We start from the raw sequence: 14240 nt of genomic DNA, 5'->3' as shown, positions 1-14240 counted from the left end.
TTGAGGTGGCCCAGGAGGAGGAGTTGGCGTTTGGTGCAGCCTGGGGCTAAGAGGAAATTAGAAATAAGAAGACCAATTCGGTTGAGCTTTTCGGTTGGATGAGAAGCCTGAAACAGATCCATATCGAGAGTGATACCGAGGAATTCGAGGGAAGTGGAGGGGCCCACCGTTTTCTCAGCGGACAATGGAACCCAGAGTTCGGAGAAAACGGAAGTCAGGGTGACCAGGCTGGAAGCGGGTGGCGATGAGAGAGGGGTAACGATGAGGAAATCATTCAAGGGATGGACGAGGAAGGAATGCTGTGGTTGTTGGAGAGGATCCAGCAGAGGGTCTCTGATAAGGTGTCGAAAGTTAGGGGCTGCTCTTGCAGCCGAAGGTGAGCCTGACTGCAAGTAGTATGCACCTCGCCAGCGGACGCCGAAGTATTGCCAGAAGTCTGGGTGAATTGGGAAAACCTTGAAAGCGCTGGTGATATCCGCTTGAGAGCCACGACCTTCTCCCGGTGAGTTTAATGAGGGCAATGGCGTGATTGATGGTGGCGTAGTGAAGGGAGAAGTCTTCGCTCGGAATCAGGCTATTGATGCTTGGAATGGAACTGCCATAAGGCGCTGAAAGATCGACGATGATACGTTTCTTTCCTGAGGGCTTATTCGAAAGTTCGGAAAGGGGGGATGAGTGAACGGGCCGATCATGAAGCCTTCCTTAACTTCCTTGGCGAGCGAGCGATCGACTGATTGCGGCTTGTTTATGGCGGACAGTAGATTTTTGCATTCGAAAGATGAGGACGGAAGTGATATAATGCCGGGGTGGAAACCTTCACTGAACCCTTTAACGAGGAACTCAATGAAGCACGGACTGGGGCGACCACGAAGGGCTGAGGGGGGAGCTAGCATCACGGTGCTAGCAACCCCGGCCAGATCTAGCTGCTGTAATTGCTGGAGGTGGGCTTGGGGGGGCGCTGGCGTCCCGGTGCCAGAAACCCCGGCCGGATCTAGCTGCCGTAGTTGCTGGAGGTGGGCTGGGGGGGGCATCCCGATGCCGGTGGCTCCAACTGAGGTAACCCGCTGGGGCCGACGGAGCTGGGAAGCGGAGGATCCTGGCAATCTGGTGCCAAGAGCCCTTTCTACCGCTGGCGGTTGAGGCTGCTGAAAGAGCATGGCGGGGGGGGGTGCTAGCATCCCGGTGCTAGTAACCCCGGCCGAAGTTAGCTATTGTAGGTTCCGGAGGTGGGCTGAGGGGGGAGCTAGCATCCCGGTGCTAGCAACCCCGGCCGGATCTAGCTGCTGTAATTGCTGGAGGTGGGCTGGGGGGGGCATCCCGATGCCGGTGGCTCCAACTGAGGTAACCCGCTGGGGCCGACGGAGCTGGAAAGCGGAGGATCCTGGCAATCTGGTGCCAAGAGCCCCTTCTACCACTGGCGGTTGAGGCTGCTGAAAGAGCATGACGGAGGGGTGCTAGCATCCCGGTGCTAGTAACCCCGGCCGAAGTTAGCTATTGTAGGTGCTGGAGGTGGGCAGCGGGGGGCGCTGGCATCCCGGTGCCAGAAGCCCCGGCCGAAGTTAGCTGTTGTAGTTGCTGGAGGCGGGCAGTGTAACAATGGAATATTTTATGTTTCCACACGGACGGCTTAAGGTGAAGGACCGCTCATGCGCAGTTGAGGTTCCTGCAATGAGGCTACGTTTGTTCGGAGATTGTGTTTAACGAGAATGTTAATGAAAGACCTTGTGAGTAAAGGTAATGCTCAAACGTCCAGTTTGTACGATCGCTTCTCTTTTACTATTGCGGTCTATGGGAAAAGCTTTCTGGGCCCCATGGGATTTTTTTGTTGCAGTACCGCGGCTGGCCACTGGAAAAAATCGGCGTGCCTTCTGAGTGCGAGACCCGGGTTCTCGGTCGGACTGGCCCCATATGGGGGCGTCGACATCACGGCGCGCCGTCGAAATTTGCGTGATGACGTCACCCGGAAGAGAAACCGGATTGCGCAACCTGCGCTGTCGGGTCGACGCCGAGGGATTGTCCGCATCCCCTTCCTGCCGATGACGGAGGCGGGCCAGGAGACGGGGAGGACACCACGGACGAGCTGCTGCCATCCCGGATGTTCAGGAGAGATGAACCGGACGCGGACCACTGAGGAGACCCCCCGGGACGGCCGTGGGGGCCCGAGAGAGCGGCGCTTCAGGCACGGCGACGGCTGAAAGTTTTCCTCCTCCGGATCCCGATCAGCTGGTGTTTTGCTGGTGATCCCCTGCAAGCAGATCGTCGTCCGATGGCGATAGCAACACGAGATCCGTGCCTGAATGGGTGAGTAACTGTTTTCGAGATACGAGAGTGTGTAGTAGCGTTGACGTTCTTGCGGCTCTGGCGCGAGAGCGAGAGCGAACGTGCAGAGAACGAGAGCGAAGAGGAACTGAGGTTTAGGTTAGTATTTGAAGGTATGCTGGAAGAGGCGTGGTGCCGGAAGAGGCGTGGTTGAGGCGTGGTCCTGCTCCTGAAACTCGCTGGTTAAGCTCCAATAATTAGTTCAGTTCACTTAAGTAATACTTTCAAATCAGTTACAACACTCTTTGTTATTCATGACCCAGACCTCCCTGATTCTGAAAACATTCAAATTGCAATTTTCTCACTATTAAGTAAATACTTCAAGGGAATTTATGAAATAACAAAAATGCAATGCAACTCAAATGAGTATGCTCCATTCTTGTCTAGTTTCAGGGGAGATCCTGAAGTTAAATGTACAATCATTAGATGTCAGATGTCTTGTGGGTTTAGATCATAGCTCACTTAACCCTTGACTATTACATCCAATTCACTACAACAGTACTGCACATGCAGCATTACCATCTTATGGACACAGAATAATAACAGTGATCAGATTTGGATTGATTTTGATAGATGACAGAGCACCTGAATCTGAGATGCAAAAACATCAAGATTTGGTCTTTGATCATTTAGAGCAACATTAGAGTTATTAACTCGTTCTTATCAGTTTCAAATAAACCCTTTGTGGAATTATGTGATGTCTGAATCCAGAATATGATGCCATATAATCAATTCAAATGTATTGTAAAACTGTTATGTACACAACATACTAGGATGCCTAACAATGAACCTGATAAACCTCAGCGTGTTTTCATCTGATGCATCTGTGATGTGCGTATGGAAGAAAAATAGCCTTTCATGTCTCAAGGTGCATTAAAATTACAAACTGCAGCGTGTTGGTGCCATAAACATACATTTTTAACGGAAAGGGCTCGAGTGTAAACGCGGCTGACGCTGGCGCCCGTGGTGCTTCATATTTCATATGACGTAGGTCCTGACGGTGATTATGTCTTCGTGTTGAGGCTGCGAGGGACATGTCCTCATACCGCTGATGTTTTATAGATGTCCTACAGAAGCTGGATCATTATTTCCCCTCCACTGGAAACTCTTACTACGTGGTCTGGCATCACTAACTCAACTAAAGACTCTCACTTTAGTCAGTAAATACACATGTCAGAGGATCATAGCAGGACATCAGGTGATATTTAAAATGAATAATCACCAGCAGCATGATGTTTCAAATACCACCTCTATTGATCAAGAATTGAGTTTGCTTTTCCAGTATAATGATGGATGGATGGATCAACCAAAAGTATTCTGCCAAACTACTTTCTCTGTTTCTTTTCTGCAGAAATCATTGTCAAACTATAACTTTGTTTTAAAAGCAAAGATATTCAAACTGATGAAATGACAACGACTAACTTGCCTGTTTCCCTCTGTCTCCGTGTCCCCAGCTCCGAGGTCCACGTGCAGTGCAGACAACGGTGAGTGGACAGATCATGGATGGGTTACTCCCTCCATCCTTCATCCAGTCAGGGGTTGAGGGGGAGATTCCTCCCAAATTCCTCCTTTTTCCCCTTGCTTTTAATTACTGTCTTTTTATATTGTCTTATTCAGATTTTGTCTCTTAGCCCTTTTCTTGTCCCTTTTTTATGTCTTCGCTTTTTAAGCACTTTCTGTGAAGCACTTTAGTTGCGGCTCAGCCGTTTGTTTATGTGCTATACAAATAAGATTTGACTTGACTTGACAAATCACTCTGGCACACAAAAACATAACTCTGTCCTGTGGGTTACAGGTGGGACGATATACAGCCTGATCTTATCTGCTTTTTTTTTTTCTTCTAAATGCAGCATTGATCCAAGTTTTTGTGACTTTCAGCCATCCGTTTCATAACCAACGAGTAACCACAGCGCAATAGTTACGATGTTTTTTTTATTTAAGAAATACAGATATTTTACTGTTGTGCTATCCTCATTTGCCTTCATATCCCATTCTGCTACTTTATCACCTCTTTTATTACTTGTGGGAGGGTATTATCCCCCTAACATCCCAACTGTTTCTCCATATTTGTTTATGAAACGACACTTTTGTGCTATTACAATTGCACAGTTGTAATTATAGAGCACGACGAAATCACCGCCAGGAAAGATGGGACTAGTTTTCAGTTAGAAGTTTCCACATAATTCTGCATCAAGGCATATTTGGATTAAACAAGCTTGAGACTATTTTTAATTTTCAGTTGAAAGGGAGTACAGTCGATGACAAACTCATCATAGTCCAACAGTTTAGCACATGCTGGAGACGGGCTCTGCACGTCGGCCAGGTTTCTGCTGCATCGTGATGCTTTGTCCGTGGCTCTTTGACATCGCTGTATGATTCAGTTCCTTTAAACATAGAAGTGGACAAAAGAGGGAGATGCTGAAAATAGAGCAAGGAAACAGATGAGAAAGGAGGAAACAGAAGATGTGGAAGTAGATGAGACTAGTGGCAGAAAGGCTTCAAAGATCCATGTAACTACCGTCCTCTAGCACGCACTCCTGAAGCAGCAGTGCATGCAATATACTATAGCCCTGCCGGAGGATTTCTGGATGATGATGGTTACCAATGGTTACCAGGAAGCCCCATCCTCCTAGATAATGTTAGAACAAAGGGAGGAGATAATATGCTCATATTAGACTGGAAAATGATGGAGAATTAGCAAGAAGTCTAAGTGGTCAGGCTACAGGTGGAGCGAGGCGTCATGACGTGTAGTCATGTCTCTGCACAGGAGTCTCTGGGTCATGGGAGCTTTGTGGTTCAGAAAACACTGACAGTACAGTATGTGAAAAGTACATCAGTGGTTTGAATTGTTGCGCCAATTAGAAGAGCAGAAGTTGTTTCCCTTGTGTAATATTCTTAGAAAACGGAGAAAGACGGACGGATTAGAAGCCTTTTACTAATCTTTCAGCAACGTGCCAATAAGACGCCGTTGAGCTGTGGCAAATCTGCTCAGACACTGGGAATACAGAGCAGCTCCCATGTCAGGTCTGCATTTACAGTTACAGCTCAGCCAACTCTTCCCACAAATGTAAATAATGGCAGAAAAACACAACTGTGACCAGACCAGACCATTTTCATGTTCACAATAAAAAACGCAAAGAAATGTGGTAACTTGAATGTAAATATGTGAACGTTAAAGTTCATCTTGTTTCCACCCGTCTGCAAATCCCTGATTAATTATGGTAAAATTAGACTGTATGAAGAAATTTCTTTGAGTTTATATAAATTGTGTTGTAAAGCATGCTATTTTCTAAAAGTTATAATCTTAATAATAATAAAAAACAGCACAAAAAAACTCGTAGTACTGATGCTGATCATGACGCGAGTATCTGCATGCTTGTTTATGAAAGCGGTTTTATGTTTGTCCCTCCAGACTCATACATCGCTAAATCTGCCTCGTTGCCCGGCTACGGCAGAAACGGACTAAACAGGGTAAGTGTTCCCAGTTCTCCATGTGAGGGACTGTGTTGTTATGATTGCAAGGTAGGAATTTCCTATTGGAGACATAATGGAAGTCTCTACAATCTTCCCAGTTTAGTCTGAGTACTTGGGATAAGGTGAAATGAGTTTAGTTTAAGTTATTGTTGGTAAGCAGTTCTGAAGCTCAGTCTAAGTCCTGAGGAAATGTGTTAGTATGATTATCCTGAGTGCAGAGATATCAAAAGTCCAATTTGTACATTTCCTTGGCTGTAATATGATAACATAATTAAATCAATTCACATTGCTCCATATTTCAATATAGTTTTATTGGCCAGTTCTATTAGCTTTTCTGTTTTTTTTTTCTCAACAATCAATCACACAATAACTTAATCATCAGTTTGAGATAGCTGATGTTTTTAGCATCTAATGACATCATGGTCGTGCTCAGAAGAGCAACGGTCTTTCTTGCCCCTCTATCGGACAGATGTCTGTCTTTTGGTCTTCAATGTTTGCTGTAAAAACCGTTCACGTTGCAAACATGCTTACCGGTGAAACATTTACGAAAAGATTCACCAATAAATCAGCATATCTCTAATCTCGTGCTTATTTTGCATATTTAGACACAGTGGACAGCACACAGTTATGTGAATTTATTTTTAGTTATGTGAACTTCCCCATTGTAGGATCATAAACGAATTTCTTATCTTATCTTAAAATAAAATAAAATAAAATAAAACAACCCTCTGTTAAAAATGATCAACAAGGGATGTTTCATTATAACATATGAGTTCAAAAGACACAAGAGCAGTACAAAGAGAGAATAATTCCAAATATTTTTTTATCCCCGATTTTTTACCCATTTTATCACCCAGTGCTCATACCTAAGTAACAGTCCTGGGCATTGCTCTCCTCTGCCAACCCAGGGAGGGCCCTACACTAAGCTCAGGTCTCCTTCTTATCCTGAGGAGTGACGGACCGCTTCTTTTCACCAGACAGGGTGAGGATTCTCTGACCGGAGACCGTAGCGCGTGGAAGGATCACGTTATTCCGGCCGGATCCTCCCCACCCCATCTGGCGCCCCGGTTGGCCAGAGGGGGCATGTATAGCCCAGGACTGTGTGCATGTTTTTGTGAGGGTAGCTCACATTAGCTACCCAGGGGAACACGGGGAGAACATACAAACTCCACACAGAAAGATCCTTTCGCCAACCCCACCCAGGGTGTGGGCACTGAAGTCATGGGAGAACTAACACGCACTTCAGCGCCCACAGCGTCCCCGGCGGGAATTGAACCCAGGACCTTCTAGCTGTGAGACGGCTGCACTACCAGCTGCGCCACCGTGCCCCCTACAACAACAACAAAGAGAGAATAAGACAAACATTGTGCTCTGCTACTGGTAATAAATGGTAAAATACTTAATTTATAGCCAAACTTGATAGTCGGTTGTATTTACTTTCTGAGTTTCTGAGAAGAGTGACAAGATAGTGACAAAGATTTAAATCACTCTGTGTAGTATTACCACTTGTGACCACATGGGGGCATTTAGATCTTTTATTTCGACAAAAGAGCTGCTGACAATCCTTATAATAAAGTGGACGGTCCAGCAGCACGAACACGGACTGTCTGGTGATCTGGTGCCATCGTGTGGTCAGAGATGGTATTGCTGCATACTGCTGCCTTACAGTTCCTGTCTGCTGTGTTCTACAAAAATAACATTATTTCATGTCTCCCTAAACTACTTTGGTTGTGTTTTGGCAGCCTGGAAGTGCCGGTGCCGATTATTACCAATATGACAGCAGTAAAGCAGTAAATTGGCAAATCCGAGGTCAGTTTGTTGTACATGTTAAATCTGCCCTCAATTTTTTTCTAGTTCTTCTTTAATTTATTCCCTTCTTTCATAGTGCTTTTCTTGTCTGTAAGATGTCTGTAAGTGCACCAGTTGGTCACCACATTGTGTCTTCTTCTTTCCTTACAGAATACAAGGTAAGATGCAGCAACCCAACCGTTAATGAGCCAAAAGGGAAACGTGAATGGTCTGTAATAGAGTGTTGACTAGAGAATCCAGGAACACCCACTCCACTCTGACAGTTCTGTGTGCTTGACTGACTCACCTATCCAACTATAAAGATAGAAATGATATAAGTGAACACTGCCAGAGGGCAACCTTATACTTTGTTGTAGTTCATGTGGTACATTTGTGAGTCATCGTCCTCATTTCTTTATGAAAGGATCAATTAGGAAATGCACTACAAATCATGTGAGAAAGTTGGAGATCATTCAGAAGTAGTTTGCTATAACGGCGTCTGAGCCAGGTTAACCCTATAATGCTGGATGTATCATTATATTTTCAGTGTATTATAGTACAATATTTAGGATGTGATATTTGTGTATTATGTCATTTGTCAGGTATTAAAGGTTTATGTCTTATGGGAAGTTGGTGTATTGATTAATATAATCACTTTTTTATTGTGGATCTGGTTGAAAACCTCTAGAAATCGTGCAAAGGTTAAAACAGAACAACTCTCCCTGACATTACTGGGTTCATTATTTCTTAAAATGGTTAAGGCTTTGACATTTAACATCCTTTTAAGCTGCTGCAGGGGTCTTATCAGTGGCACAATTCAAGCTTTTAAAAAAACTATTTTGAATGTAATTGGTAATGGATGGGAGACATTCACTCACTACCTCGTTCATTTCATTCTGGTACTAAACCAGTTAAGATTTATGATTTCTTAAAGTCCTACTATAACTGTTTAGAATAAAGGGAGAACAAGAACCTTTTTAAACACAGATTATTTTTCAGTTTTCAGTCATAAAAAATAGACATTTTATTGTGCTTTTCTATTTTTTTAGGACTACATTTTTTATTTTGCTTTTACTTAGCTACAAAAATAGAAATTCATTATTTCTTATATTTTCATTATTCTTTTAGCTCTTACATGGATTATTGGAAATTGTAGCGCTTAATTTAAAACTGTTTTCACAGATCTCCCATTTGTTTTTGTAAATTTAACTCACAGTTTAGACAAAGCCTCCATGATTTGTTTTTAAGGCATGAAGTTTACTATATTGTTAAACAACTGTTGGTCACAGATGAGTAATATTCTGTTTCCTGCTGCAGATCTACCCGTATGAATCCCTGGTGGTGTCGGTCAGAGGACAGCAGCAGCTCCCCAGTGACGTGGACAGAGCCCGACTGGAGGTAAATGGAGACAGGAGTTAGATTCTTCCAAATCAGTGATCTGGCTGAATTGGGATCATGCAAACTTTAAAAAGGACAAAAATATTGAATAAAAAAAGGTTTTAAGTCCCCCACATAAGGTCCCTGTAGAATCTTTTATTTGTATTTATTTATTTTTCTGGTCTTTTGTTGGTTTCTGACAGCATGACAGATACAATCTCCTGCTCTGATAAAACAAAGACTTAAGACTTGAAGGTGAACGTCACCTTATTAATATCATTCTTATAGTCGGGCATGGTGGTGGCACGATTATTCTGTGGAGTTGCTTTACTGAGGAAAGAACTGGAAGACTTGTCAGAATAGATGAAATGATGTATATAAACAAACGGAGTTTTCAGATTGCTTAGGATCTCAAGCAGGAGTAAAGATTTACATTTCAACAAGACATGAACATGAAACATGCTGCCAATAAAAGCCCATAGATCACCTCAGTAAGACTGTTCTGTGTCTGTTGTGACCAAGCCCATGTGTAGACCTGAAAATGCCTCTTTATTCCCACTCCCTTCACAACTTGGGTGAGCTTTAATCGTTCTGCCAAGAGGACAGGGAGAACTTTCCAAAGGAAAACACCTTTCCTTTGTTTCCATCCAGGGCACTTTAACCAGGTGCTAAGTTAAAGGTATAAAAACCTTTATGCAAAGGTGTAAATACCTTTTGTATAAAGAGAATTTCAGTATTTTATTCATTTATAAAACATGTGGAATATTTGCTGTACTAATACATATAAGTAAAAGCAAATCTTTCCTTTAGGACTGATAATGTTCACAGCAACTTTAACAGCCAGTAGGAACCTGAGACCTGTGGAGGGGGTCTGGTGTAGCCCACTCTCATTTGCTTGTGTAGCAGATAAAGTCCATTCCTTTTTTTTTTTTTTTTTTTCCCTTGTCTGCACACATATTAATGATTGATACCATGACGGTAGAAACCAAAAGCATACACATGTGCATTATTACTATATTTAATATATATACATATATATACGCATACATATGCGTACACATACATAAATATACACATACAAACCCAGTGATTTTTTTTTTTTTTTTTTCTTTCTTTTTTTTTTTGGGGGGGGGGGGGGGGGGGGGTGACGACATCCACTGCCAATCCAGGAAGCAGGAACACATGGAAACACGCACTGGAAATCTGCAACAAAAAACCACAAACAAAACACGAAACCGGCACGGAGCCAACCAAAACAACAACAGCAATCGACCTAAATCTTGAGATCTGATCGCAGTCTGAGCTAAGCTATAAAGTCCATTCCTGTTAGGATGGTTCTCCTTTTTGACCGTATGTTTTCTTTCACAGCGTCACCTCTCGCCGGATGAATTTTACAGAGTCTTTGGCATGTCCATGTCTGCCTTCGACCGCCTCGCTCAGTGGAAGAAGAATGAACTGAAGAAACAGGTCCGACTCTTCTGAGGAACAGCCAGCGGATGTGTCGGAGCATGTGCCGTTCCAACAATAACAGACTGCTCTGAAAGTAGCTTCCATAAAAAACTGTTTTACTGACCCGCCGAGAGGCTGAGCCCTGGAGGAGTCAGAGGAAAGCTGTCCGCTCCCAAGCCTTGCTCTGCTGTAACCCGTGTTCACTTGGACTTCTTAAGCAATATTTGTGAAGTTACTAAAGAGTGAGTGAAGGGGGGCTGGAAGTTCACACTTGGACAGATTCACAGCAAAGATAATTGGTACTTTTAGGACTTGGCTGCTTCTCCCTTTGCCACCGGTAGAGGGCGCTGTGTCGCTGTTTAAGAATGAGGTACTACAGCAAACTGAGGGTCTCTCATACTAAGAGGATATTCATGCCAGAAACTAAAGATCCTCTGTGAAGAAAAACAGATGGGAGACGCAAAAAGGATCCCGTTTTACTTCAAGTGGCTTCCCCTCCAGATACTCACAAACTAACAAGTCATAAACACAACGACATGTTTGAGTTTCAGCACTGAGGTTACTGAACTCACAAGTTATTCACAAGTTTTGATGAAGTGCAGATTGAAAACTGAAGCTTTTATCCAGATTATTTTTTCTTTCCCAAACTGTGTATTTGATTTTGATATTTTGATGTCAGGTGACCTGAAGCCATATGAGTATTAACACTTCTTTTCTATGACATAAGCAGATTGTACAGTTCACTGATGTGTTTTGAAAGTTGAAGTGATGTGTATGAACCGTGACGTGGGCAATCAGAGATTTTAGGCTTAGAAAGTGTGGTTGGTTTATTTATTTATTTATTTATTTGTATTTAAGGAACTCAAATTTACACTAACAGCTGTGTTTGACAAAGCACGGCCACATTTGGGATGTTAGATCCAGTTAAACCAAAGTGAATGATGTTTGTGACGTGTCTGCGTGCAGTAACAGCTGATGGCTAGTGGAGGGTTTTGGTTCACATTTATTCAAAAGCTATCTGAGTAAACAAAAGAATTCTGATTTGAATGACAGAGAAAAGTGGCTGAAAAGAAGGAAATAGCGGTTTGTGTGAGGAGAGACGCAAGGAAACAATGGTGGCAGGAGTTTTAAGAAGTTCCACTCCAGACCTTTGCAGACAGGTTTGTGTTTGTGGTGAACAGGAGTGGCAGATACCCACTGAGCTGGGGGGGATTTTAGAGACACAGAAGGTGCTTGATGGCTCATATAAAAGGTGACAAAAGTGACTGAAAATGAGAATGCTGTGTTTTCTTGAATAAACTATGTGTGTTTGCCGGTTAGAACAAAACACTTTCCACATTGATTATGTAAATAAAAACACACTAACTTATTATTTTTTAACTTATTTCAGTTTATATTTGTCATCTACATCCCATGTCTTTGACTGAAGCTTCTGAATAAATGATTATAAGGCTTAATATTGCTGCAATATTATTTTTCTTGAAACTTGATTGTACACAGAGGTGGATGAGAAGATGGAGAGCAGGGCTGCTTCAAGTTTATTTATATAGCACTATTCAACACAAGGTCATTCAAAGTGCTTTACATCGACATTAAAAGCAGCAAGACATAATTAGACAGTAAATAACAAATAAAATGAAATAAAATTATGAGAATTGAAGGTAAAATAATAAAAAGCACAAGTTGCTGATTTAAGAGTCCGCTAAAATAACAAATAAATGAAATAAAATCATAAGAAAAGAGGTAAAATAATAATAAGCACAAGTTGTTAAAAATAAGGGCAGTAGAGTACAGCAGGTAAGTTTAATTTAGGAGTATGCTTGAGTAAACAGTAATGTTTTTAGGCCCAAAAGATTGTCATTACTTCTCCAAAAATACACTTGGTTGGTGGATTTGATTAGTTTTAGACATACAGTGGAAGGCAAATGAATCGAGTACTTTTCTATTTGTTTGCTTTCATATCCCGATCACTTACTGTAACTGCAGGAGTTCAGCATGGACGTCCTGCTGCTCCGGTCCAGTTCTGGGTCTCTGGAAAGCACCTAGAGAAAAACTTGTATTGTAATAGATGCTGTATAAATAAAATTGAATTGAATTGAATTGGATTAAAGGTTATAGCTACACTGTTACAACTTTTTCTTTTCTTTTTAGAATATGAAGAAATATGATGAATTATTTTGGAGAAGTTGATGAACTGATTAATGTAATCACTTTTTTATTGTAGGTCTGGTTCAAAAGATCTAAACATAATTCAAAGGTTTAAACAGGCCAACTGTCCCTAACATTATTGGGTTGATTCTTTCATAAAATTACACAATATCTGTGCTATACCAGACAATGTCTCCAGTGGGGGTTTGGATCTATATTACCTTCACTGCACAGTAATTCCTGTAGTTCTCTTGGGCTTGTATGGAGACTTACTGCAGATTTATGCATCGGATTTGAGTTCATATATTCAGTATCCTCCACATTTCCTTTGACACCTGCCTACATTCTGTGTGGTAAATGGTGCAGTCCCACATGTTCTGTGATAGTCAAAATGGGCTTTAAGTATGGCTACAGTCATGTCACGCGATCTTTTTGTAAGAATTCATTCTGATCACCAGTTGCAGCCAATTCTGACAGAATATTGAGCAGATAGTGAAAAGAACTGCTAATCTTTTTGGCCAGACCCCTCAGTGGACATCACCACATGGACTGTATAGTCTAGTACAGTGGTTCTCAAATGGGGGTACGCGTACCCCTGGGGTTACGTGAAGGCACTCCAGGGTGTACGTGAGATTTTGAAATATACATATATTTAAAAAGTAGCATCCATGCAAAAATCCTTTAAAAATAAATATTTCATAAATAATTGAGGAAAATATAAGTCTAAATTCATAAAATGAATTTTATCTTCAGGAGTAGGCTATTCAACGTATTATCCTAAAACCTCAGAGTATCCCCCACACCAGGATGGTTCCACCTAACCTGTCAATCACCTGGCTTCACCTGTCAATCACCGGGCTTCACCTGTCAATCACTTGGACCAATGATGGAGTTGTGGTTGAAGCATAGCAGCAATATTTGTATGTTTAATAAATCAGTTACTGATGGCGCAGTGCTCTGTTTTAGGTCTTTTTTTTACAACCAAAAGTGCTTTGCGCTGGTTAGGGGGTACTTGGCTGAAAAAATATTTCACAGGGGGAACATCACTGAAAAAAGGTTGAGGACCACTGATCTAGTATACCCACGACAACTGGAAAGCTGGGTTTTCCACTGACCACTGACAAAACGTTGTATGTCTCAGAAAAAGGGGAAATGTGCTTGAAAATTAGACTATATATAAATTGTAGGTCCCTCCCCTCCCTTTACCCTGTTCCTTAACTCTGAAAGCCTCTTTCTCTCTTTTGAAAGTCTTAGAAAGATTTTCAAAAAGCCCTATGAAAATGCAGCCTATGACGTTTTATCATTTAAATATGTCACCTATAGATTAACGATTAACCAACACACAACTTACTCTTGCAATGTACATCAGGATCACTAAAAGGAGTCCAAAAAACCAGGTCTGTTTGCACGTACTATTGTTTGGACACAGTGAGCACTTTCAAGTTACTACCTTGGACTTTGATCATTTATTCATTTTTTTGCATTTTCCATTTTAGATCTTTCTGACAGTCTTATTCTACGCTATAACAAACTTGAATTGATACCTGGAAAACAAGAGGTAAATAAAGTCAGTGCTGTAGGAATACTGGAAAGAGTGGGAGCATTAAAGGCAAGTTGATACCCATGAGTCTTAGATCATTGTAGGATAGATGATTATTTCATCATAATGCCACATTGGTGTATGT

The 14240-nt window shown here is 42.1% G+C and overlaps 1 protein-coding gene across 1 annotated transcript in view; it reads left to right on the top strand.

The window, feature by feature from the left end:
- Positions 1 to 11855, top strand: part of LOC133459517 (actin-binding LIM protein 3-like) — a 69152-nt gene extending 57297 nt beyond the window's left edge. The window contains exons 18-23 of the mRNA XM_061739535.1: positions 3774 to 3803; positions 5732 to 5790; positions 7536 to 7602; positions 7753 to 7760; positions 8899 to 8979; positions 10327 to 11855. Of these exons, the coding sequence (XP_061595519.1) occupies positions 3774 to 3803; positions 5732 to 5790; positions 7536 to 7602; positions 7753 to 7760; positions 8899 to 8979; positions 10327 to 10440 (359 nt within the window). The 3' untranslated portion in view covers positions 10441 to 11855. The remainder of the gene's footprint in view (positions 1 to 3773; positions 3804 to 5731; positions 5791 to 7535; positions 7603 to 7752; positions 7761 to 8898; positions 8980 to 10326) is intronic.
- Positions 11856 to 14240: the final 2385 nt, after the last annotated feature.

This window comes from Cololabis saira, chromosome 14 (assembly GCF_033807715.1).
Source record: "Cololabis saira isolate AMF1-May2022 chromosome 14, fColSai1.1, whole genome shotgun sequence".
Taxonomy (NCBI): domain Eukaryota; kingdom Metazoa; phylum Chordata; class Actinopteri; order Beloniformes; family Belonidae; genus Cololabis; species Cololabis saira.
This window is presented reverse-complemented; position numbering and strand designations above follow the sequence as displayed.